Source organism: Anabas testudineus, chromosome 21, assembly GCF_900324465.2.
Source record: "Anabas testudineus chromosome 21, fAnaTes1.2, whole genome shotgun sequence".
In the NCBI taxonomy this organism is placed as follows: Eukaryota; Metazoa; Chordata; class Actinopteri; order Anabantiformes; family Anabantidae; genus Anabas; species Anabas testudineus.
Window position 1 is genome coordinate 17,517,883 of NC_046629.1, and position 26,784 is coordinate 17,544,666.

Here is a 26,784-nt window from a genome sequence, read left to right on the forward strand (position 1 = left end):
GAAAGGCAGCATGATCTGACAGGACTCCAGCTGACACTTTTAAAATATTTAAACAGAAAGTAACAAGCCTGTAGCTAAAGATATGTAAAAATCACCCATAAAGATATAACGATACCTTCCTATGCCATTACACAATTCTGTATGCATATCTATTTAAAAATGAGATCAATGTAAATCACAGAGCCTGGATTAATAGTAATAAAAAGATCCTGAATATACAATATGATTAGAAGGTGTTTAAGCATGTGTAGTATAATGTAACTAAAATGGATAAGATTGAGATTGATCCATCAGGGACTTACTTAAATGTTCATTATTTGAGCATAATAAACTTCTTGATTCAATCATCAACAACTGAGTTGAATGGGTCAATGTTATGGGTTTAGGCCGGACTTCTGTGAGTGAATATGCTAAATAACTTAACGTGCACTATCAGGAAGAACATTCAAGAGAGCCACTCTGTTGTCAATAAAGATCTAAAAGATCAGAATATTTTTGTGGTATTATTTTAGGCATATTATATTTGTTAATACTCTACTAAAATGAAGATCACATCACATTTTATGACAAACCCAAAAGGTTCACATACTTCTTCTTTCCTCTGTATACCTTAATAAACGTGGGGCCATCCATCCATAAAGCAGCAATACAATATCTTGGTACTTGCTTCATCCATTGTGTGCATGGTGGCGTGTGGGGGCGGGGATTCCCTCAGTGCGTCGACAACCTGCAGCTCCTGTACTCCTGCTGTTATCCCAGACGATGCACCAGCTGGCTGAGGGCGGTGAGCCTGTGTCGCTTCTATGTCTCCTTCCACGCCATCTCCGCCTGGGGTTGGAACAAGTGTGGCACACATAGTCAATATGGCATGTGAAGTGGAAGCTACACTTGCCTTTTTGCCCAAAGGCCTCATAGTCTCATCAGCTTGGTACACGGCCGCTCTTTGGCTCTCCCCATATGGAGTCTGTGTCTGTTTCTACGCAGCGTCCGTGTTGTCAGCCTCCTGTAGCCGTGCGTGCCTCCACTGACTGACAGCTTGTTGGGTTTCTTTACTCTTCATCTCACTCTTTCAGGTGGGGAATGCTGATTGAAAGCCTGTGAATGAATCAGTCTCAATGAGTGGAAAACCAAAACAACACACAATCAAATCTCTTGACTGTGCACTGTACTTACTACTTTAATGGTTGTCAACATTCTTTTTGCTTGGTCTTACTAAGGCTCACACAGGTTTATTTGTGGGGTAAGCTGACTCTTTGCTGTAGTACACTTGTGTCAAGGGCTAGTGTACAGAAATCAGCTGAGGCAGCTGATACTGTGTTTTAATCCAGGAGCTGTATTTTTTGCTGGAGCTACACTGGACCCTTAGAGGACTAACACGGCGCATTAATCGATACCCACTCACATCTATAGCAACTTGCTAAAGTTCTATTTGTTTTGTGTTGTGTCTCAGGTTGTTTCAGTGGATTGTTTATTCAGGGCCTTCACAACCTTTTGGTCTCTTTGTCACAGCAGAGGGTAGATACTGCAGCATAGGACCATCTCTGCTAGAAGTAATGGCAAACTTTTTTCTATTGTAGTGTGAGTGTAGTGTGATGTGAGTGATCATCCACTTAAAATGCACCTGCTTACAAACCAATATAAAGTGTATGCAGATAATGTTTGATCTTCTCCTAACACCTGTTACTTTAGGGAGACTGTCACATACACATTGGAGGACAAACAACATTTAAGACATGATTCCAACTCACATTCAGTTTTCATACATTTTCAATATATAATTTGTTACATGCCAAATTCGTTTGGCAGAATTTGTCTAAGATCTTACATACCACTATACTGGAAAAATGGGGACACTTGCTATGTTTGCAGGAACTTGTGCTTAACCAGACTCCAGTCTTACTCCAACTCTAACCTTTTCCAGTAACTTGACATAATTGTCTGAGAATTTCCCCATTTGTACTCCATCTTCTCATCACCCATGTTTCTGTAGGAAACTGAATCAAATCATGTGCAAAAAAGCAAAAGCACATCGCGTTTCACCCACCAGTGCTTTGAAAGCGATGTATTGTCATGATCTCTGCCTGGCCCTGCCCCTGTTAGCTTGTTTTCCTGTCCCTGCGCTCACTGTCCTGCTCCTAATCACCATTATCAGTTTCACGTGTGCTCTCCCTCTGTTCGTTCACCTTAGTCATTCAGATCAGTTTCACCTGTGGACCAGCCTTCTCTTCCTAAGCTCCCATCATCCTACACCACGCTACCAGATCGTCAATGTTCCTACCTGCATTCATCCTGTTTCTCACTCTGCCTTATGTTTCCTGCCCTTGTCGTCCCCTAGAGTCTAGGGGTGTCAAACTCAAATTCACAGTGGGCCAAAATTAAAAACTGGGACAAAGTCACTGGCCAAACTCAATACTTATTGAAAAATGTACTGCAATTGTGCATGTTTTCCCGTCTCTCCAGATACGTAATGTTGAACCTTTACATATGGAAACAAACAAACAAAAAGCTTAATATGATAAACAAATGAGAAATTAGATTTGAAATAAAACACACATCAGTGGTATTCATTTCTTACAGTTTGCTACACTCTGATTTACCACATTGGGTTAAGCTCTGAGCTGAGGAAATCCTCAAGATTGAGTGAAGGTGTTCATCAGTGAGGTGACTCCTGAGTTGTGTTTGGTTCATCTTCATCAACATAGATATGTGCTACCGAACACAGAGAACATTTGAGCAGCTTGGGCACACAGTTGGGGCAGTGTGTCAGGTTAGAAACATGGAAACTGTGCAGTACCCACAGAGTCGTTACTTTTCCGGTTTATTCCCACTATTCCCACTCATTCACACTTTTGGTTGTTTACTTTGTTCTTGTTTTTGTTTCAATAGGGTTTTGTTGTCATTTTGTATTTTGTCAGGCTCCTTGCCTAGTGTCTGATGCTACTTTGTATATTTGCTGTTTTTGCCCTTAAATCTTAATTTCAACTCACTTATGTCTGGCATTATCATTGGGTCCATTAACACTCCCAAGCCCCACATGTATATCTGACCTGCATGTTTTACGTCATGTTGGACATTACATTAAACATCACACAGGTGATAATGATGCTGGTGCCTGTGTAACATGAACACTGGACATCTGAGTTGCAGATTTGCCTTTTATATTTAACAAGGACATAAACATATTCCCCTCATGTTCTGTAGCACTACGTTTAGCAAATTTGGTTCTGTGTCCCTAGGTTTTAAATTGATGCCATTTAAAAAAAAGGCTCCTTATAAGCAGTCTTTAAAAAATTTCACTATTAGACCCTTTAATCAAGGACATCTAACACAAGAGTTTTAGTTCAGAGATCATTCCTCTTCGCAGGGATGTGGCCTATAACTCCTTTGTCATTACCTTTCATCTGAGATAGACCTGCACCAAGGCTTAAAAGGCTGGCATTAGCATAAAGCCTCACAGGTAAGTTAAAGTCAGCATATGCTATGATTTGGGTACTCACCAGCATGCTTTTCAGTTTCTCAGAGACTTGCTGCCAGCAAGCTATCCCATTCACCTGTCTGAGTTTGGCTGCTTGTTGCCAAGAGTGTGTAGAGGTGCTTCGGTAGGTTTGAACAAGCAGAAGAACAGTCTATAATAAATCACAAAGCAGGCAGCTTTGTTCTATTTTGCTGTAGCATGCTGGTAGTTTAACTACATTGATAATTGCAGTAATTTCAGTATTTAGTGTAATCAGTTAACTATTGAAACTACAAACACATGGAATTGTTTGGTTTAGGTCTCAAGGATATTTCAGGATGTTGAATTCTCAGCTTAGCTGTTAAATATATATTTGGCAATAGGTTTAAATATTTTTAAACTGAGTTTGCAAAGCTGAAACTGAAGTTTCAGCTAGTCATCAGTTTAATTCTTGATATAAAAAGATGTTTAGAGAAGTTTTTGCATACTATACTAGAAATTATCAGGCTAACTGAGTTATTCTGCTTCCTGCAATAACCCCCACCTGAACTTTAGTTTCTGCAAGGCAGGTGTCCATGATGGACAGCAGCTTCATTAAACAGTACTCTCCAAAGACCAGTCTTAATGTCAACAGTGAGGACAGAATACTGGGCTTCCAAGCAGAGTTGCAAGGAAAAAGCTATATCCCAGACTGGCCAGAAAAAGAAGATTCAGATGGGCAAAATAACACAGACAGTGGTTAAAGAAAGAGTAGAAATAAGTGTTACGGGCAAATCTAGTTTGAGGTTTGGATCACGAACATTCGTTAGATGTAACAAATGCAACAAATGAAAAGATACACGACACCATTTATCAAGCATGACGGTGGGAATGTTGTCACTGCTTTGGTGGTACAAGGCGAAATCTGTGCAGGGTAAAGGAAATCTTGAATTTGAAACGCTTTCACACTTCATTTTGCAATGCCATGCCATACCCTGTGGATGGCGCTTGATTGGAGCCATTTGAGTCCTATAACAGGAGGATGATCTAAAGCACTGCTCCTACTATGCAGCAATTTAGGGATAAAGCAGTTAACAGGTGATATTCTGTTGAAAATGAACGTTTACTAGTGACTATGCTAGAGATAGCATAGTCACTAGCAAACATCTTCTCACAGTGGTGATATGTTGTCTTTGACTGTTTAACTGTGTTATAATGTGTTAGTGTATCTGCTAAATTCTCCATATATATAAAACTCTCAGGCCAATTGTTGGGCAGTGTTTATTCCAAAATGCCACTATTTAGAGCCACTGATAATTAACAATTATTAACAATACTAACAGTAAGGGTGAAATTTATACTTACACTGTTTACATGAAAAATAAATGTGACTGTTATTGTCACTGCAATTGTAACATTCATAAAAAATAATATGTTTATGCAGACCACAGCATTTCTGTATTCAAAGTAAGCTGCAGTCTAACTTGGTAGAAATCATACCCCGTGGTGTATTAAATGTATCTCATGCTGATGTGGAACTTTAATTGGCATTAGTAGTAGCATACTGTAGAAGCCAGGCATCTATGAAACACATCAAGCTGCAGGGTGTTGGTTTTATCCAGCAGTTTTCTTATTGGAACTGGCTCAAAGATGCAGTGCTGTTTCATTAGTCTCAAGTTCCTGACCGGTGGCAAAGAATAGACAGACCTGTCAATTAAAATCTGATATCAGTCAGATCAGATATGTCTGAGGAGGATGTAAGCAGGGGTTGAATTAGATTAATAACCCTGGGACTTGGATGTTTTGAGAGGCATTGGGAGGTGCAGAATCAGCTCTTCTAAATCTAGCACAACGCATGATTATATTAGCAAAGCTGGGAACGAAAACTAGCTTTATACAACTCCAAAAAATGTTAATGTAAAACTTTGCAGTATCTCCTCATTATTTTAGTATTCTGCAGTACATTGTATTCTTCTGGGTAAATAGGCAAGTTGTGGACAGTCCAGGTTCACTCTGTGTTTGTTTGTTTGTGCCCAGAAGAAATTCATAAATCCCATTACTCCTTAAAGAAAAAAATTATTTTTCAACTTGGCATTTTGAATTCAGCTAATCCCTGGATTGCTATTTCACTTTTGCTTGATCTTCTTAGTTAGGCACCTGCCAATTTTACATTTACATTTACATTTACAGTTTGGCAGATGCTTTTATCCAGCGTGACTTACAAGTGAGGTACAAGGTACAAGGGAAAGGCAGGGTAAGCGTGTAGAGGTCTCGCCCAAGGACCACTACTGGAGGGATGGTCACATACAGTATTAGCACCAGGACATGAATAAGGTTAGCAGACTAAGATACATATGACAAATTAAACAAATAATATTATATATTTAATATTTTTTCCGCCATAGTCAAACCCACTTTTCATTGGTTAACTGCATATGACAATGCTAAATATTAGGCTACTATGCACAGTAAGTACTGCACATTTCACTGAACGTTGTATTCTAGCCTTGAGTTACAAAAACAGGGCACTCATTGGTGAACTCTTATTCAATTGGATCTAAGTGAACACAAATATGAACACAAAACACATGTGACTGAAAAGAAATTGCAGAAAATGATTTTACTTACCCCATTAATGTGTCTTACTGGAGGGCATGACTGCATAAAACATGAATTACCCAGTTTTGTTGGAGCCTGACCTCCCACTCGTCCCTTTGGTGTGTTCTTCAGTAATTTCTGACAGCACTTGTACAGCCATAAACCATGGTCAGTAACACATGACTGCTACAACTGTGCAGAGCCCTCCTAAGGATATTAGCAAGGCAGAGTAGGAGTAGGAGTGTTGGGTCAGGATGGCAGGGGAGTGCGTCCAGTGTTTCAGAAAAACAGCATCTGAATCCTTGTAAAATCCTTGTCAACACACACACACACACACACACACACACACACACACACACACACACACGCACACACACAAATTAACCACAAACCTGTTCCCGTTTTCAAGGAGATTATACATAGTGGTGAACATCTGGCTTCAAAAGGCGCTTTGTTTTGAGGACTGATGTGGTTGGCTGCATCTTACTCAGAGTGCATTTAAATGAGGACTGGGCATATTTTAAGTCACAAAGAAGTAGCTCATCATCACCCATTACCTGCATTGACAGGCTGAATTAATTTCGCTCCCCAAAGAATATGACATCTCTCATTCTTTTGCTACAATACAATTAGTCTGAATATAATTAAATTCATTGTGTGGTTGTTAGGCCTACATTCAATGCCACTGTACTTTTACAACAATTTAAATTTGAATGCAAAGTGAAATAGTGCAATAAGGCAAAGAACTTAGGAGAGCGCTTCTAGCTCATTTTGGGAATAGTTGTAAAGGGATGGTCCATGGAATTCATATTATTCCCTATGATCTTGAACAATTTAGTGATAAAAAGTGTCTGCTACATCAAGATAAACGGGAAGGGAGACTCCACACCATTAAGCAAAAGTCTCTGGAGATGCTCAGTAAATGTGACTGTGAGCACACTGACGGTAGGCCTATAGGAATATAGGTCATTGTCATAGAGCGAAACTAAAGGAGGGCTTATTCAGGTGTAGCAAAACAGCCAAATTGCTATTCTCCAAGGCAGTAATGTCTGTTGCTGAGTTTCTGCTGATAAGACAACACCAAAAAGCCTCTCCCAATTGCATCACAAATTGTTATCTAGCTTGCTAACTAGTACTGTTTAATTTTAGTGAAATGTTGTTTTTTAACACAAATATTAATTGAGTTATTGCTGTTAAGCACAAGAATGAAGGATGGATTTGTATCTCACAAATGGGCCGAAACAAGCTACTGCTTGTATTTCACACTTTTCATATGTTTTTATTTAATGCTATAGCAAAATAAAATACAGTAGGAACCTACAGAATAAAAGCTAGTCACATACAGTATTTATTTATAATATTATTAATCTGAGGCTGAAGAGAGACAAATCCTTTTTCTCCCCATTGCAATGTAAAAACATTTGACATGCATATGTAGTGGTACTTCATAAGCCAGGTTTTGAAATAGTGTTGTTCATTCTCTCTGTTAATGTCCTTCATAAAAATGAGTAGAAATGACATCTGCCAGCTGGTGAGATCTTCAAACACTGTCACATGACAGCAAATTCAGGCAGGGCAAGAAACAAAGGGAGATGATCACACAGACTGTAAACAACACCCAGGTTAGCCGAAGTTATTTGGAAGAGAAAACAACCATAAAACAATTAACCAAAATGCTTGTTCAAACATCAGTCACAGTTTATAGACCATCCTTCTGGCTTAATGTTGAGCCACTGTACTTGCAGTCACACAGTTTTCCAGTCTGAGAGAATAATTACAGGCATTTCAGATGTCCCACTTCCAAATAAAATTATTTACAATCTGGCTTCACTATTAGCTTGTCTACAACCTTTCTGATCACCTGACTGCTTGGGTTATTTGTTCTGTTGAACATGCTGTAGTGATGCTGCTGTGTTCCCAAATCAGAGCAATAAATCTGGTAGGTACACTTTTTTTAATCTGCTTTCATTTGCTTTTTGTGCATTAATGGTAGATGGTGGGACAGACAGTCTGATTCCTGGACCTCTTTGTAGGGTATGGTTAGATTTCTGTTCTTGTTGTACTGCTCACAGTGTTGTTACTGATCTACTTTTAGGTTTTATATTAGTTAGTTACAGCTCATAAAGAAAGCAATCTTTTAACAAGGGGCAGAGAGTTCACTTCAGTCGCTTTGCTTAGTCAGTGATTAAAATAATAAAAATCTGCCACTCAACTTTAAACTTGTTTCTCAAATCTGCATTTACAGCACATATTGGATAGTGTGTCTTTTTTGTGTGGTATGCGAGGGTGGATCCCATCAAGAGAAGACGAAAGCACCCAAAATCCCTTAGGAATACCGCCCAACAGGACACCAGAAACCAAATCAAAACTTCTGATAAGAAGATAAAACCTTCTCAACTCCTACCTGGCCACATTACCAGAATGCTGATCTCGCCACCTGTGACCCTGCCAACAGGGAATGGCTGGTCCCCCCACCCCCCCCCCGTGGGCTGCAAGACTCCCTGAGATAAACATCAGCTCACCTCCATAAGTCACCTGGAGAATGCTGTCATCCACAGGCCAGCTTGTACCAATTTTCCTTTTACAGTGAACTTTGGGACATAAATAACAGGTCAAAGAAGTGAAGTAGATCAAAAGCAGCAGCTTGAAAGTGATCACAAACTAACCCCCTTTGAGAACCCCAGCTATCATCAACTCCTGACATGTGAACTTAAAGAGACCACATTGTATAAAATAATAATCATCTCGCTGTAGTATAATATATATATATATATATATTATTAAATTTAAATGTCTGTTGCACTCTTCTATTATCATTCATATAAATAGCTTATATCTACTCATATACCCTCATAGCTCACAGAACTGCGACTTCATATCTTCAGTCACTTGGTGTAACTGATGCATATTTATGTATGAAGGTAGGTCAGGTGATGAATCTGTTTGCTCTTCCTTGATCCTTCCTGCACCTGCATCATCAGCTGGATAAACACTGGTCTGAGTAAGGCTCCATGAAGAACAACTCATACATTATTTGCTTAAGTGTATTTCAGGCTTTGGATGTTACATCAGTTCTCATCTAGGCAAACAGCATCAATGTCAGTGCATCCAACATCAATTTAAGTCAGCATACATCAATGTACATAAAGGAAAAGTAGCAAAAATAGTGATACATCGACAAGTACAGTATGTACAAGACAAACTGTTACTAGCAGAAACAAATGGCAAAACGTTAGGGTATTAAAGTATTTTTTAAATGACTGGATGACTCAAAGGAAATCATCAATCTTTCCAAATCTCACAGACTTACTGGCGTTTATCAGCAATCTTTATGAAGGTTTAGCATTTCGACTTATTTTTGGAGACTGTTTTGAAGTCTTTGACACCACTGCCTTTAAGAAAAGCTGACAACTATTTCCTCAGCTGCTTTAAAACAGATGCAATTTTCATATGCATGAGTTGTAATTTTGGAAATATGAGACAGATAAAAGCAATGAGCAGCAGAAATACAGGAATATAGAGTTTACAAGGAAGAGCAAAGGAAAATTATTTTCTGACATAGCTTGATGGTAACCAGAGGACCATGAAATGGAACCTCAGCTCGTGTGTGTCAGCTGGGCAATTTTCCACTGTCAGAGGTCAGACAAATGCAGAGAAAGCTTCCTCCTACCTTTGTGCAAAATTTCACAGGAGAATAATTCTTTTGAAAATCATACGTGATTGTTGTGGTTGTGTATGCTGTAACCTTTAGTTTCTTTCTCTGTGTTCAAAAACAAGTTCAGCTGTGCAGTAAAGACAATTTTTATTTCTGTGTGGGTGGTTTGTGAGTGCCGGCAAAATACATATGGACTATTCTAATTTTAATATTGTAAATATTAGACCGCCTGTCAAATCCCAACTCATTTATTGTCATTAATGTGAAATACAATATCTGCCAATATAATGAGTGTGCACTGTTTAAAGTGTGGCTTCCCATGTGATGTGTAGAGTGCATCACACCAGTGGACCTTTGTAGCTCAGCTGATCTTTCCTGATACTCATAGCAGATGGAAGAGTGTGGATTTTAATAAATATGACACATTTAATCTTTGATAAAAGCTACAGAGCATTTTTTATTGGTCTTTGTTGAACATTCAGTCTGACACTTCTGGCTAGTGACTAGTCCAGCATCTCATATGGATGAGTTATTATTGTGGCGTGGTTAAGAATCGAAGCTCTGGCGACTCTTCTGCCAATAGGCAATAATATTTGTCAGTGTTGCTGATTGATATCTCATCTTAATGCCCCACTTTCATGCCTTAATCTCAAGGTAACATTTTGTGGCAGTGTGAAACTGTGGACGAGAGCCAGGGCTGACATATTTATACTTCATCTTGTGGCAAATCACCATTTGTGTCATTACATTACTTCACCTAATGGATTTACTGACAAGAAGCACACAATCCTGCCAGCAGAGATGTGCAAGATGTTTTTGTACAGTAATGGCATTTCAGCAAAATTAACTGGAACCTTAATGTCACAAATAAAACTAATATCACTCTAAGTCAAAAAGAAGCTTTAGAATGAATCCATGTGAACAAAGCTCTTAATGTCAAATGCTAAATTTGCTTCTATTTAGTCGAGACAGTGGGGGCATATCTACAGTTCTCAATTTATTGTTAATCACACCTGTCAGGATCTGACTGCTGCACTCATAGAAAAAGGCATGTTAGACGGGTTAAAAGCTAATTACACCCGGGATTTGTTGTTGGAGTCATCTTGTTGCTGCCCTCAGGCATCTACATTGTCCAAAAAGGTTTATAACTGAATTTGTTTTGAGGGTGCTTCCTCAAATTAGCCTGTTTGCAAAGACAACCCATAATTTTCCCATCACCGGGATGCGCCATTACAAATGTAACCAACTGTCAAAAAAATTCTTCTAACGTAACAGGATTTCCATCTTGACATCGATTGGTGGCTGTTCATACATATACTGTTATTTTGTATTAGTTTTAATTTGTTTGCCAAGTAGGAGGAAAATTACGCATTTTGGTGTTTTCAGTGTGGAAGTGGGTAATTGCAGAAAAAACCGTGGACACACAGTAAAAATGTGTTTTAGAATTTACCTGGCTTGGTTGTGTGATAGTTGTCTGAATCTGCAGCTCCCTTCAGATTGAGAGAGCTCCATTGTTTATTGTCTTTATTGTTTTGGTTTGCTCTCATACTGTTTTTCTCCACAGCAGCAGGGCCAGGCTGGAATAATAAGTCAGGCCAGCAATCTTAATGTCAAACTCAGGTTGTTCTTTTTAGTAGCACAGACAAGGTACAGTGAAAGTTTTACTGAAATATGTTTTTTTTTTTTTAACTCTTGGTCTGTTGCATCTGTAAACATACAGTTCTACTTATATTGCTGTGCAAATCTTCAGTGTCACAAATACACTTACTGGCTACTTTACTTACAGTGACTGTACAGGTGTACCTAATCAAGTGAAAGTATGTTTGTTAGTTCACAGTTGTACGCTGCTATGACAACAAAAAGCTGTGTTAGTTTTTGTTATGTGACCTTTGGCTCCGATAGAAAGCAAATGTTCTATACTGATCCTTCAAACACCAGAATGACAGTACTGATTAGCATTGATTCTCAAATTGAGTAGCCTGCAAAGTGAACCACTGAATTCACTGCATTCAAAGTCAATGCAGAGCTTTTCCTTTTGACTAGTAGAGAGCAGAGTCGCTGGATGACACAGTGGACTCTTAACACTTTAAAATGAAAGAGAGTTTTCATTAAGGAAAAACTAAACCACATTTACGACTTACCAAATAAAAGACATTTTATGATACGTGTTTTGTTTCCTTTCTTTTCTTTTGCTTGACAAAACAATATGCTTACCAACTTATGTTAAAGAAGACGTGGACATCATTAGTGCAAGTACATGTTTGTCGGAGGGCAAGCAGAAAGTATGAATTGACTTTAACTTGGATAAGATATTTTAGAGTCATAAACACCTGAGCACATACAGTAAAACACTCTGACAGGGGAAGTGTAAATTAGTGCAGCCAGTGCTGACTTTTTTAGCTCCTTCTGCCACTGGAGCATGTCCCAGACTGTATCTTAGCTTAGGTTGGCTGAAGCAAAAACAGCTTTACTTTCAACAGATGTTTCAAACTTTGAACTAAAAGCGGCAGGTGCTAACTGCAGTATGGGCAAACCTCAAACCTCCAATACACATAATCATGGTAAGCCGTGTTTTTCCCAATGCTGTTACTTCACCCACCACCAACCCCTGCTAAATACCACCTGAGCCTTGAGTTGAGCCCTTAAGAAACCTGACTTATTTATAGGAAATTAGTTTCCATACTGTTTATCTCCCCAAGCAGTTTGCCCACAGCCTTTTTTACTAATATAATCAGCCTTTGCATAGACAATTTAAATAGGAAGTGAGATCTGAATATAAAATAATATGAACTTTGATTGTAAAAGGGCATAGATCTCAAGGTGACAGTGAGGCACAAGTGACTGAGTCAGTACCCCTCCTAATATCAGAGCCAAAACCCAATATGTGACCACAGAGACACATTACTGAAAAAAACAAAAAACAAGCAGAAAATTATGTGCATATTAACATCATTCGCATGCAGAGATATTAGTGGACTGTTCTCTGTTGCTTTCAAACAGTGAGATTCAAAGCTAAGATCCAATTTCCCATTGACATTGTAGTGGACTGAAAAAGGTATACGTTCACTAAAAAAGCACTCACAGTATGTTTTCTGACCTTGCTGCGTTCCGCAGTTAAATTAAATTTTGGTCCATGATCACATTACTTGCCAAGGGGTTGAGAAAAAATAAAGATGACTTTCCACATATTATCACTGTTCCCCGTTAAATTATTTCAACAGCCAGAGGACCGGTTATCGTAACAATTTACATTCTGTCCATGGTGGACAACACTGATCTTGTTGTAAATATTTGTATCTACTGTGGGTGACTTTTTTGAGTTAGTTTTAAAGAGGCCATTAGATAAAAATGTCTGTTTTTACTAGTTTTTGGACATATACTGCGCATCGCAGTATATGTCCTGTGTACTGACCCCCCAAGGGTCAAAAAAGGCCACCCAGTGGTTTCTTAGTACTGCCCCCTTCTGGGAGCCATAACACTAGCAAAATGGCTAGAAGCATAAGAGTTGTCATGTGGTTGTATGTGGTACTGGCAGCCATGTCATTTAAACAACGCTCTCCCGTTACTTTAGTAGCATAAGTGTAGGCAGGAAATGTTACACAATGCTAAAAGACTCAATTCAGGATCCCATGCTAGAGACAGCGTGGGAAGTGGCCTGAGATGGATGATCCTTGTCAGTTTTAACCACATTGGGTTACAGAACTCTCTCGACTACAGGCAAACTGTTTAACAGCTGAAAAGGTTCAACACGTGGAACCTTTGAAGTTCCAATACCAAAGTTTTGAGTTTTATTCTACAGGAATGTAATGTGGCTGAGCTCAAGCATAACAGTATTTATTTTTTATTCAACCATTTCTAATTCTGACTAAAATACCGTCTATAAATGCATCAAAGACATTGTGTTCTACAGTGATCAGGAAATTGTTAACTGTAACAATGTTACAGTTACAAGTCGCACCTTTCAGCAAGAGTATGTCCCCAATGTGTACCTTTCATCATATGCCACATTAATTACTTGTAATTTTATTGGTTGAATGTCTTTTTTTAAATGATGAAAATGATGATGAGAGAGAGAGAGAGAGAGAGAGAGAGAGAGCGCTTAATGATTTGGGGACCATTTTGTCTGTTTCTTGATATTCCCAAACATACCACTAGCCTGAAGTCTGACCAGCAATAAATTAGGAATTAGATAAGGGAACCTGAAGAAACAAAGGTTTCCACACAAGGAGCAGTGCTGATTTATTGCTGTTTTAGAAGGTGGCCCCCTGGGTTAAGCCATGCTAGAATAGAGGAATAAATCTCCCCTGATCTGACTGAGCCTCCAGACTCAAATATAACAGAGGTCAAGTCTGCTGGCCTCAGGGCCACTTGCAGTATTTAATCTTCAGCCCTTTGGCTAAGCTAAAGCATGGATAATCCAAGTCTACATGGACACATACAGTCCCCTCACCATTCAGAAAGACTTGCAGATCCAAGAGGGGTACCAGACACCAGTGAGTCCTTTGTGGCATATTTACATTTCCCAGAATCTGGTGACACTTTAACTAGACCAAAACAAAGATTGTAAGCAACAAATCAAGGAACCAGCTGCTTATTAATGAATAGCAATAGCAAGTAGTTTCCAAATGACTTGTTAATGTTAATTGTACATTAAATGTAGATTTGTTAGGGAACCAGAGTGATTAAGTTCTAGATGTCTGTAATGGATTGGTTTTGAGGTATACTGACTCACGTGTCTCTCATTGCACGCAAAGCTACACAGTTCGTTACTAACTACAACTGAGTTGTTCTGAATGCATCATTACTTACTAGTATGATGGTGACTTATAAACAGTTTGCTAATTCATGGTTATTCCTGCAAATTAATCAGTTGCTTCTGTCTGGTGCATTAGTCGACTGTGTAGTAATTAACTGGGTTACTATACTGGATATGGCAGCTCTATTCTTCCTGCAGGAGGTTGATGTTCAGTTTTGAGTCTTTATGGCATAAATATAAGTCAAAACAGGTTTAGCAGTTTCAGGACTTTTTTATATGTAACTATTGACAAACCCTAATGTAATCCCCATTAATTAAAACCTGTGCTAGCAGTGATAGTATAATTACCCATGAACTATAGCGTTGCTTGTTGTGAGCTTCACCATTTGCTGTTTTGCTGGAGGATTCAGTTTGAGCTTCAACGAGAAAAGTCTGCAACCAAGCTACCAGAACTAATAAAGTCAGAAAGACCATGTAATAGCGAGAAACTTTCAATCTGGATCAACTGACACACTGACACATCAGCTGATTGACGGAAATGACACCGCCATAGCAAGTACGAAAACAAAAAACACTGATGATACGTGTAGTGTTACGAGTAAAAAAGGATCCAGTTAGCCAGTCAGGTCACAGTGACTGAACGAAAAATGCCACCGTGCACCTGTCACTGAAAAACACATTGTAATATTCTCTTATTCATGCGGTTATTTTGGCTTTGAAGTTTCCCTCTAAATGTCATTTCCTTTTGAAGTCATGATGAAATACTCAGCTTAAATTTCAGTTTGAGTCACTTTATCTTCGGAGCATTTGGTTATCTCCCAACCTTGGCCCTACCTAGGAGGACAGTCCTCACACCATCTTTCTGACATTCTGTTGCTGTACTTTATGCTAATGGGAGAATGCAAATATGGTGCCCTGACAACAATTTCTGTCAGTGCTCCCAGGTGTTACTCAGACTTTATGACCCTTATCAAGCTGTGAGCACGTGAGTACGTGTACGTTATATGTGTGAGAGAGAGAGAGAGTGTGAGGGTGCTAGAAAGTCAGACTCTGGTAGAGAGAGGGTCTGTAATGTGATTGAGTTCAGTGGCATACACAATCCTAATCACCTCACACTTAAGAGCCCCCTGAGTAATTGCCGTGGTTTGCAACTAGGCAGATGGATAAGCAGTATAGTATCAGTAGGTTAATTGTCAAAGACGGACTGAAAGCCCAAAAGCAAAACATTAACGCACGTTCTCTGTTTCTGCAGAAGGGCACTGCCAAGTACAATCTACAGAACCATATTTAGGACAAGATGTGAAAAATTTAAAAGACATGATATGCTATGAATTTAGTCAAACCACGTTTCAACCAAATTTACTGCTGTGCTCTTTCAGTGGCACTGATTTGCTTCTCTCCGTCATTTGCTTGCTTTGTGTTTCATAAACTAAATTCTCCTCACACACGCTGCAGCTGAGAGACAGAAACGGTCACATTTTATGTTTACAGTTAGGTTTTGTTTATGAGTAAAAGTGTGATATTCTAAATCTGGGGTGAATATTTTGTACTGAATTTTAACCTTAACCCGCCCCTGCTTGTTTAAAATGCAGAGCATCTGCCTCTGCATACAAATGTTCCCATGATTTAGTCTTCACCTCCCACTACTCGCAGGAAGTCCCTAATGAATTTCCATGCCTTCTTTGAATTCACCTATGCACCTATGTTGGCTATCGTGCCGGTGATTAAAATCTGCTAAAATTATTTGCTAGATTATCTTCGCATATAGAGTGGGCTTCGACAAGAGCAATATTTCAAAAGTGCACTTTAAGGAGAGCATGCTGCCCTGATTATCAGCAACTGAAAGCCCTCTCTTCCCACGTATTCCTTGCGAGCACAACTTGAGCTCTAAAGGACAGACAGAGCCATTATATTCATGATGAACTAAGGCGGGGGGGTTGGATTCAGAGCATGCTTTTTAATCGCACTTCTGAAAGAGGCACAGTCTTTACACCTCAGAAAAGCATAGAGGTTTTGAACAACCAGTGTACAAGAGAAAAATACTTAGTAAATCAAAGTAAACTGGCTGCTGTCTTCAATGCACCTTATTAGAATATGAACCCAATTTAATAACTGAAATATGACATTTCATAACACAGATGTAATATTATCCAGCAATATGCAGAGCATTACAATCATGATTACTGATGAATTGGTTTAAACAAAACAACCCAGGTTTTTGTTTTACTGACAATTAGTCTCTTGAAGTAGTCAAAGTAATTATTGTGATCTCAGTGTAGCAAAGGTGGACATCATATGCCATAGTTATACAAAATATCAGCCGGTTTGAATGTTATCATCCTAATAAATAGCTGTTAACTGTTCTTATCACACATGTAATCACGTATGTGGAGATTCTCAGTCATCCACATCATGATTGTCCCAAAAGTGCTAATCAGTAGTAGCTGGACCTGCTTGAGGTTGTTGAAGATGTTTCACCTGTCATCCAAAAGTCAAGAGGAGATGATCTACAATGGCAATTATCGGCCACTTAAAATGCAGTCTTGGCATAGCAGTCAGTTCAATAGCCACACACACCTTGACTCATGTGACACTAGTAACACACATTGTACCCTAGTGAACTCACGCAAGTCCAGCTGCCATCAATAAGCACTGTTTGGAGAGTCGTAATGCTGCTCAGTCCATTCTTATTCCCATGGCATCATATTCTGCAGCAGTGTCAAGCTCTTTTGTGTTGGTATGGGACATGTAGGGTGTCCCATTGACTGTGAGACACTTTGAGATTAACAAATATCTGATGCTGAATTTTTTTAAATATAAGATTTCTCAGTTATTTCAGGTCACCATATGTAGCATTGTGCTGTTCGAGTGTAATCAAGGCTAGCAATATATATAGATTTTCAAAAGTTTTGATTTGGAAAAATAATAACTCCTTAAGAGTTATTGATTAATGTTGATAAAGACAATACACATATCTGGGTGTCATAATGCATAAATTGATGCACATCGGCTGTTACCATGTCCAGGATATTGGAAATGACCATAGTTTGTTCATGTCTTCAAAAACACAGCACTTACTGCTTTTCTATCTCAGAATTGTGCTTCAGTTTTTTGTAGGTATGAGGCTGAAAGATAAATTTGGAATAAATATTTAAAAAATTACCTTTCCTGTGTTTCCTATGGTAAAATAGCAAAGAAAACACTAAAGGTTGTTGCAAATGTGCAGCATTGAGTCACAGGTTCCTCAGTATCTGTGAAAAGCTTCTGCAAGTTGCCATAGCTTCAGAGCAGAGGAGATGCTGCTTCAGGTAGACATCTTATCAAGATGACTGATAAGAAAGAGGAAGAGATGAAACAATGATCCAAATCTTTCGTCAAGATAAAATATGCATATTGCATCTTTAATTATTGTTAGAAGACCAAGATTATACTGTTTATTCAGGCCATTACAATCAATTTATTTCAATAATTAGCAGAACTCATTAATCATTAAACCTTGAACAAAGCTGTCCCAGACCACAGCTTTGGTCTCAAGCCAAAAGGCAGATACAATTTACACACACAAGTATGATGTTCTGATTCATCCTCTCTGCTCAGTATTATCAAAATCGTACAGTATGAGTACCCGAACTGTAAATCTAGCACATAACATGTAGTAAACGCTAGTCAATGTCAGCTGATGATAACATATATTAACACATTTCAGACACGAGTGATTACAGTGCAAAGGCATTTAGCCCCATATTAAATTTCACTGGGATGCAAATCATTGACTTCTCTAGGCCATGAAAGGGAGGAGGCAGGGACTGACTCGCAATATGAGAAAATGAACGGCAAGATTTGCCTAGAAGCTCCACACCGATTTGGCAAAAATCAGAGATAAAGAAAGTGACACTATGGGTAGCTGGAAGTTTTATCATCTACATTGTTTTTTACATTAACAGCCATGTGAGTTCTATACAGAACTGAGGTTCAGGTAGAGAAATGTTTGGTAGAATGTTTGTTTTGAAATTAATTTGCATAGTTTGTGACGTCACATTCTAGAAGTTGAGTCTTTCCTTGTCTAAAATCCTGACACCTTAAAGTCATTTGTAGCCTGACCTTCAACAGAGAAACTTCTCTCAGTGAAAACAGACCAAAACCTACTCAGAATGAGTTCTACGAAGAAGATTTCAATACTAAAGCGAAACTGCAGCATTGACTGTAGCAGTATAACTCCAGTACCGCTTTGTTTGGGAAACATGGAAGCAGAGGACATCCCTAAAAACAAGGCAAGATTTTCTCAGGCACACATTTCAGCACACTTTTTTCAGCTTTACCTCTGTTCAGCAAACTTGACATAATTTTTTTTAATAAAGGGGATATTTTTTCACATTATCAGCTGGAATACCATAAGACTGAATTAATTTCGTTATATAGTGTTGCAGTTGTTTTACAAGTTCTGGCTTTCATTATTTTGTTTTACATTTGTGTTGCTACAATGTGAATTGTGAGGGCATGCAAGAAAATTTTGCTTGTTATATAAAAAACTTAAAACATTTTCTCACAATGTGATTTCTGTTTCACCTTTGTGTTGTAACATACAAGAGTAAAAGGCCTGATTTATAAAAAAGGTTTGGTTTAAAAAGTCAAAAGACTTTTCACTTCTTACTGTAAACCTATCAGGGCTACAGTTTTATTTTTATCTCTGTAAATACATATTAAAGTGAAAGATCTCCTGTCATTTTGTCTATATTCAGAATTTGTACTTATTACATGTACATTGTGTGTTTCAGTCAAAAGAGCTGAATCAAGACCCTGCTCAAACTGGCTCAAGCCAGGAAAGCCAGCGTGCACCCAACCTCAAAAAAGCACCAACGCAGGCAAAGAAACAAAACCAGGTGAAGGCTCTAGAGTCAGCAAGAGCCAATCACAATCAAACACACGTGTCCAAAAAAATCAAGGAGAAAGAGAAAGAGATCCGCTCCCTCCAGAAAGCTCTCCGTGAGCAGGAGCTGGAGACCCAAAGGGTCACACAATACTGGAAGGGAGAGTACGACCGGGTCACTGCCTTCTGGAAAGGAGAGAACGACAGGATCACACTGACCTGGGAGAATGAGACTAAAGCCGTCAAAGCTGCCTCTGAAAAAAATTTGATGGCCTTGAATGCAGAGTGGGAGGAGCGGTGGCGTGTAAGACAGGAGGAGCTAGTCGCCCAGATCAAAACTCTGCAGGAGGAGACGGACAAGAAAGTGAGCCAGGTCATCCTGGAAAAGGATGATCTGATCACTAAAATAACTCAGGAAAAGACGTCTTTAGAAGCTCAGTGTGCAGAGAGCTCAGCCAAGCTGAAAGAAAAAGAACAAGAGCTCCTCCAGAGCCAGGCTGAGATGAACAGGAAAGCAGAGCAAAGTCGGCTGGACTTCAACAGGCAGGTAGACCTGTTCGCCCAGCAAAGGACTCATCTGATCGCAAAAGGAATGAATGATAGGAGGTCTCTTTGCGACCAGCTGAACGAGACCACAGCCAGACTGATCCAAAAAGAAGTGGAAATCATCAAGAGAGAGGCCAAGTGGCAGGCCCAATTCAAAACTCTAGAAGGTCAGGTGAAAGATGAGGTGGCTGAGAAGACGGCAGCTTTTCTGAGGCTGCAAGAGCTGGAAAGAAAGCACAGAGAGGATGAGGATGAGTGGCTCCACAAAGTCAGCCAAGTGGAGGAGAACATCGAGCTCCTGACTCAAAGAAACAATGAACTTCAGGTACATCACCTCAGTTAATCTGCCAGATTATAACAATTTGTTTCAGGTTCTTATGTTATCTTTACAAGTCAACATACTCAACGTGTTCTCTCTTGTCAGGCGCTCGCCCAAATGACTGCTAAGCAGAAGGCAAAGATCGAAAAAGAGGCAAAGAAAGCACAGAAGGAGGCAGAGAAGATACTGAAAAAGGAGAGGAAAGAGAGGGAGGACAGAGAAAAAGAAGAGAGGAAGGAACACGAAAAGAAAGAGAAAGAGAGACTGAAGAGCGAAAAGAAAGAACAGAAAGAGAGGGATAAGAAAGAAAAGGAGAGAACCAGAGTGAGGTGGAGATGGAAGAGACGAGACTAGCATCCTATCACCCACCCCCCACCACACCCCATCACCCCCACCCCATCTCCACCTCCCCATCTCTCCCGCCCTCATCCCCCACCCCTTCCTTTGACCCCTGCAGACCTTTTTCACAGCAGAGGCAGCACAGGTGTATTAGTGATGGCTGTGTTCCATTAAGAAGTTCTGCTACTGCGCATGCTGAGTCACTGTCTTCGCTTAGTGGTACCCTTAGTGGAACGGCCATGATTATTTATGCCACCTGTGCTTCTCCTGCTGTGAAAAAAGTCTATTCCCTTCCCCCTTTCTCCCTGTTGGAGGTGGTGGGAGCGTCAACACATTGAAGATATCCTTGTAACGCCACCATATCTAAAGATGTCTTTGAATGCCCTCTACGACCTCTCTCAATCTCCTCAACCCCCATTTCATCTCTGTGCATGTGAACTGATTGTACTGTCAATAAAACATACGAGCATTAAAGCTTGATGTGTAATTTTTGAGGTCCATGGACTTAACTGGATCTTCTATCTCTCACATAGAAGAGGAAAATGCTGACAAGCATGTAAAAGTTTAACTAGTGCTGTATCAAAGCATTTTCATAGTAGAAATTCAACTATGAGGATAGAGACTTGAAAATAGTTTGAAATGTTTACATTTCTTTATGTTTTAAATTGAATTATAGTTGGTGTGAGGTTCTGAATTACAGTGACATTTTGATTCACCACCTACTGCTAAAACAGGTACTTAATCAGCACGCAGTTATGTGAGAGTTGTAGTACTTGATGTTGAGTCTGATGTTGAGGTATGATGCAAAAAAAAAGTTTTTAATCAGATTGCTTCATGACTTTTCTGCTAATAAAACCACAAGGGGGCACAATCCAGTGTCATCCTTGCCAGTCTGAATGTCTTGGTGTGTGTTGAGAGAGAGAGAGTCAGGCTATTTTCAGGATCAGTGGGTTACTGAATGATCAGTTCTACTCACAGAAGAGGAGGTGAATCTCTACTTAATAGTCCCAGGTAGGTAGGTGGCTGCTGCCAAGTGACTGTGGTAGATGGAACTACAAAGATGGCCACAGTGCAGCAGGAAGTCTGGTGCGTAGGTCGGAGGTTGTTGACGATCCACTTCCGTAAATGACTGCCGCCGCGTGTAGTGAGCAGATGGCTGTAACTACGGAAGAAACACTGGAGACTGGAACAAGGTGGGTTAGTGACAGATCGTGAAAAAACACACAGTGAACCAAAGGCTATGCTGAGCCCTCCAGGTTGCACAGGAACAGGTCCAAACTGAGAGTCCTCGGGGAAGGACAGGCAGACAGAACGAGGGAAACAAAACTTACAGTTCAGATGAGGGTCAGGCAGAGACAGAGGCAAATCCAAAAACAGGCAAGTTCGATAACAGGTAATGCAGTATAGTAGTATCGCTAGATAGTGTTCACACAGGATGTAGGGAAGACTATCTGGCGGGGGAAAGAGAAAACTGGACCTGCTTATGATGGGGAGGAGAGACCAGGTGTGGGCAAAGAGCAGGTACCAGGGAAAACAGGAAACGGACCAAATAAAGGAAGGAGGGACAGACAGGCTAGAGCAGCGGAGACCATGACACCGAAGTTTAGTTTTGTGTGACAGTGGACAAGAAAACATGGTGGTGGGATGAGGAAGCCCAGGTGTGTATACAGTGAAAGAACGTGTGTCACAAGCTGGATAAAAGACTCCATTGCCAGAGATACACTGCGTTTAAATTGTTTATTTTAACAAGAGTGCAGGGACATGGTTAGTAAGTTCTGCAGAGCTCCATCCGGGATGAGGAGAGTGTGTAGGTTGGAGTGTGGACCATCAGCTAGAAGAAGTGGGACACTAAGAGGCCTGAAGAGAGTAGACAGCAGTATAGGGAGATGCAGTGTAAGGTGAAGGCAGAGGTGGCTAAAACCAAACAAAGGGCATATGTGGACTTCTATAACTGGTTGGGCAGCAGGTTAAAGTGACTAAAGATAGGGATGGAAACGTACTGACAGGTGCCAGGAGTAAGATGGGAAGATGGAAGGAGTACTGGAGTTGATGAATGAGGAAAATGAAAGAGAACAAAGAGTAGAAGAGGTTGTGAAGCCGAAAGTAGCAAAGATTAGTAAGAGTGAAGTGAGGAGGGCGTTGAAGAGCATGAAGAGTGGAAAGGCAGTTGGTCCTGATGACATACCTGTGGAGTTATGGAAGTGACTAGGAGAGGTGGCAGTAGAGTGTCTGATTAGTTTGTTTAATAAGATCTTGGAGAGTGAAAGGATGCCAGAGGAATAGAGAAAAAAGTGTAATGGTGGCAGCTTTTGAGAACCTTCTTTATTCTCTAAGGATAGGAGGTGCTAAGTGTGAATGGAACATCTCCAGAATTAAAGCATATACAGTATAAATGAAATGAAAATAGCTAAATAGAGAACCACAACAGCAAATGTTTTACACTTTTCTTAAAAGGCTTTCTTGTCCAATGGCTTCATCTCAACAATGCCATGCAGCGTATACTTGCAACAACAGCAAAATTGGGTGCAAGCGATATCATAAAGTAATCATGAAGAGGTTTAACTATTGATGACTGATGGTGAACTCAGGCAATGTTGTGACGATGTCTGCACAGGTAGGGTATTCTAACTGCAATCATCTGTGGATGGCACTGTACAAATTATTGATCATTATGTTTCTTGCAGCCCGTGTATTCTCTTGGCAGGCTGTACCCTATATGAGTCACCTAACCATTGTCATATCCAAGCTATTATCCAGAGTGAATTGTAGAGAGATATAGCAGGATGGCTTTCCAAGGCTCCTCTACCTCTAATTGGCGAGACACGGTTTCAGCTGTGTCTGACAATCGAAGGCTGAGGGAGCAGGGGGAGTTTGTCAGTTGGGAGCAATGAAGTGAAAACGGGAAATTTGGGAATAAATGTGCAGTATGAGACAGATAAGATACACATTGATCATCCTCCTTTTGCTTTACCTGCCTAGAAAACCCTAATATTTGGTGACATATATTGGTTAAAATACTTTTATTTTTAAGATGTAACACTACTTTTGAGGAACATTTGCACAGCTATCCCAACATTTCAAACTCACTTTGTGCATCTTGAGATTTGCAGTAGTATTCATTTTTACCACTTGATACCTAAACGGTGGTCATTGAAAAAATATATTAAAGAATAAAATGGTCACACACATACCACAACTATCTATACATGCTAGTGTGTTTTTATGTCTAGCCCAGGAAGCCCCTGTCACTATAACGTACAGTAATCTGTAGGGAGTTGACTTTTTTTTATTGGGACAATAGTTCACTCAGGCTGATGTTTAGATTTAAAGAACACCATATCTCTACCAATCCTGATTCATCTAAAAAACTTTTTTACACAGCAATACCTTGTATTTATATAGAGCTATGATATTAAAATTTTTAAACAGCAGTGGGTTTTGCAGGCCACAGTTTTGGGACCAATTATCGTCTTTCACTTTGAGGTAATCTGACGCCTGATGTTGGTTGAATTTGCTCTGTTCAATTGGGTTGATACACTGTAGGATGTTTGATTTCAATATAGCAAAGTTAAATTCATAGCGATGCCATATGCCATGGAAGCTTTTAAAATCTAAAGTATGAGAGCAAAGCCAATTAATACTGTCAGTCATTCAGGTTTGGCATTGAACTGTCTGTGCTTTTCTTTTTCCCCGAACACAAGCCCCTGTAAATTGCTTCCCTTGGTAAATTCATCATCCACTGATTTAATCTAAATCCAGGCTTTTGGTCTGCTGCTAGGTGAGCTCATAACCTTTCATTTCATTTTCATAGTACAGTGATTGCTCCACGGTAAATGACAATTCACACTATTGTTGGTTGTGTGAAAAACAAATAATAGCCTGGAAATACTTTACACATCTACTGAAACCACAATGGCCCAATTCTTATGTAGAGTTCACACAGAGTTTCCATCTGCATAAAAACACACACCACTTCTCAATCATTTGACCATCGCCACGGGGTGCTCAGTTAAAGCAACAAGCCATGTTTCTGGTCTTAGTCTCATAATCGTCATGGCCAAAATGAAACATTAGCTGCTGGAATATCTGCATACCTACCTACCTATCAACCAGTGCCACAAACCACTTGTCTGTCTGTGTTTCTATACACCAACAGTCTGCGGTCCAACACAGTATGTCAGAACTATGACATAGTTCTGAACAGTATGTCAGAACTATGACATACTGTGCATTTGATAGCTTTGCTTTGTATCAAAGAAACCTCATGTTTTCATAGGCAGTGAAACTGTCTCGAGTCACACATCCTAAGTGTGGACACAGTTCACTTAGCGTAATGTAACCAGTGTTGCAATGCACATACTCCAAATTGAATAAATCAAATTGAGACGAAGAGAAGAAAAAAGGATTGGAAAAAAGTGACTGTTATGTCAGCAAATCACAAATAAATTTTACTATCATGTATTTTGCTTTTATTTCGACCATCAAATCAGAAATAATTGTACAGTACGATACATGACAAGAGCTGCATCTACACAGAAAATTTAAAACTGAAAACCATGTGGCGGGTTTGTTCAAATTACAGTCACCAAGATGAAAGGCAATACAAAAGGCATGATAACGGTGGGAGCCTTGAATGTTAAAATAAGCTGTCACTGTGCATCTTTCAGGACAAGAATAACAACGCTACATTGGAGCATACTACTGTCATGTGTTTGTCCATAGTATTCCTGCCAGCTACCATGACTTAATTCCTGCTTTGCACCTTTTGCCATCTCAGGACAGCAAGCTGCTGAGGCGCCAGCATCTGGACATGTTTTCTATCAGCTGATCTTGGAAAGCTGCACTGTGTTTATAAAGCCTGCCCTGTGAGAATGATAAATTAAAGTGATACATGTGTGGCCTCACCTATACGGCTCAGGAGTCTCTTGGGTGAATAACATACTCTCGTTGTGTGTGTGTGTACTGAACATATCTTCTCTCCTTGGGGAGCTGGGGTGCTGGGGCTCAGCAGGGCCTCTGGGAAGACATTATCGCCCACCCACCTCTCCCCATGAGTGATAGCTCCCTGTATCTCTGCCAGAGCGACTTGAGTCTTATTTGTTACTCCTAGCATCTTATTGCACTCCATTGTGCAGGTGTGATTCTTTCTTTAATGTGCATTTTGCTAATTTAATATTTACTAATGTAATATTTGCTTAGAAAGTGCTTTATAATGTATTAGCTACTTTCACTACCTTTTACAGAATAATCAATTGCCTCTGAAATAATTATCTTTGATTTGTGGGTAGATACCTACACATATGTATGTGCAGGTAGTGCTAGCTATGAGAAAACTGCACATTAATCAGGAGGAAATGGGACCTCCACTTTGACATCTGATGCCACGTGTTCCCTGTAGTGATATACAGTATTTAAAACTTAAATGACTAAATGAATGCTTTGGATGGACAAGGCTGCTTTCCCTGCTGGGATTTAAACTTGCTATAGTAGAGAGTACAAGCAGTCAAACATGTTCTGTCTGATGATAGAAGCAGCAACCTTTCCTTAAATAGCAGGACAGTGATGTCCTGCAGGCTGTTCACAAAGCACTTAAACCTTTCAGTGATTTCACTGATATTTTATCTGAAGAAACGTGACCAGCTTCATTCCCCCCCTCCATGTTTGATCTATGCAGGGAAGATGTGTTGGCTGTGTCAGACAAGGACATTTAGTTATCCAAGGACATGAAAAACAACCTGGAGGCTGTATACAAAAGTAATATGGTGCGCAAGTTGATGTACAGTTGTGTTCTTGACCCTCACACCATGGATGATATTAGCCTGACAAAGATGCAGTCGCTGACTGAGATGGTGGAACTGGAGGGTTAACCAACACCTGCAGCTGAAGGTCCAGCGGCCATCATAATGGAGGAGCAGATCAAGGTGATGGAGAATATAGAAAGATATGCACAACCTAAATCCCTGTAACAGAGATAACTAATCGTTTTTTCTCTTAAGGGTTGAGGCAGTGCTGGAGCTTATCCCAGCTGTCATCTGGTGAGAGGCGGGGTACACTCTGGACAGATCGTCAGTCTATCAGTGGTATCAAGGCTGACATTTACATTTACATTTAGTTATTCAGCAGATGCTTTAATCCAAAGCAACTTACAAGCGACGTACAAAGCAAGCAAATATCTAAGACAAGAAGGGGAACTTTACAAGGGGGAAAAGTGACAGTTTTTTTTTTTTTTTAAGTGAAGAGAAAGATAGTTTTCAGCAACTTTTTGAAAGTT

General features: G+C 39.8%; 1 protein-coding gene across 1 annotated transcript; it reads left to right on the forward strand.

Moving 5' to 3' along the window:
- The first annotated feature begins 18,683 nt into the window (after window positions 1–18,683).
- Window positions 18,684–20,198, forward strand: LOC113172844 (tropomyosin-like). The gene is made up of 2 exons (XM_026375872.1): window positions 18,684–18,713; window positions 19,218–20,198. Exons 1-2 carry the CDS (start codon window positions 18,684–18,686, stop codon window positions 20,196–20,198), a joined length of 1,011 nt encoding a protein of 336 aa, XP_026231657.1.
- Window positions 20,199–26,784: the final 6,586 nt, after the last annotated feature.

What these genes read in the sequence shown, in the direction of transcription:
- LOC113172844 (XM_026375872.1), top strand. Translation starts at nt 18,684, where the DNA reads ATGGAAGCAGAGGACATCCCTAAAAACAAG. An exon ending in AGGACATCCCTAAAAACAAG is followed by an intron (nt 18,714 to 19,217) that starts GCAAGATTTTCT and finishes TGTGTGTTTCAG; the next exon opens with TCAAAAGAGCTGAATCAAGA.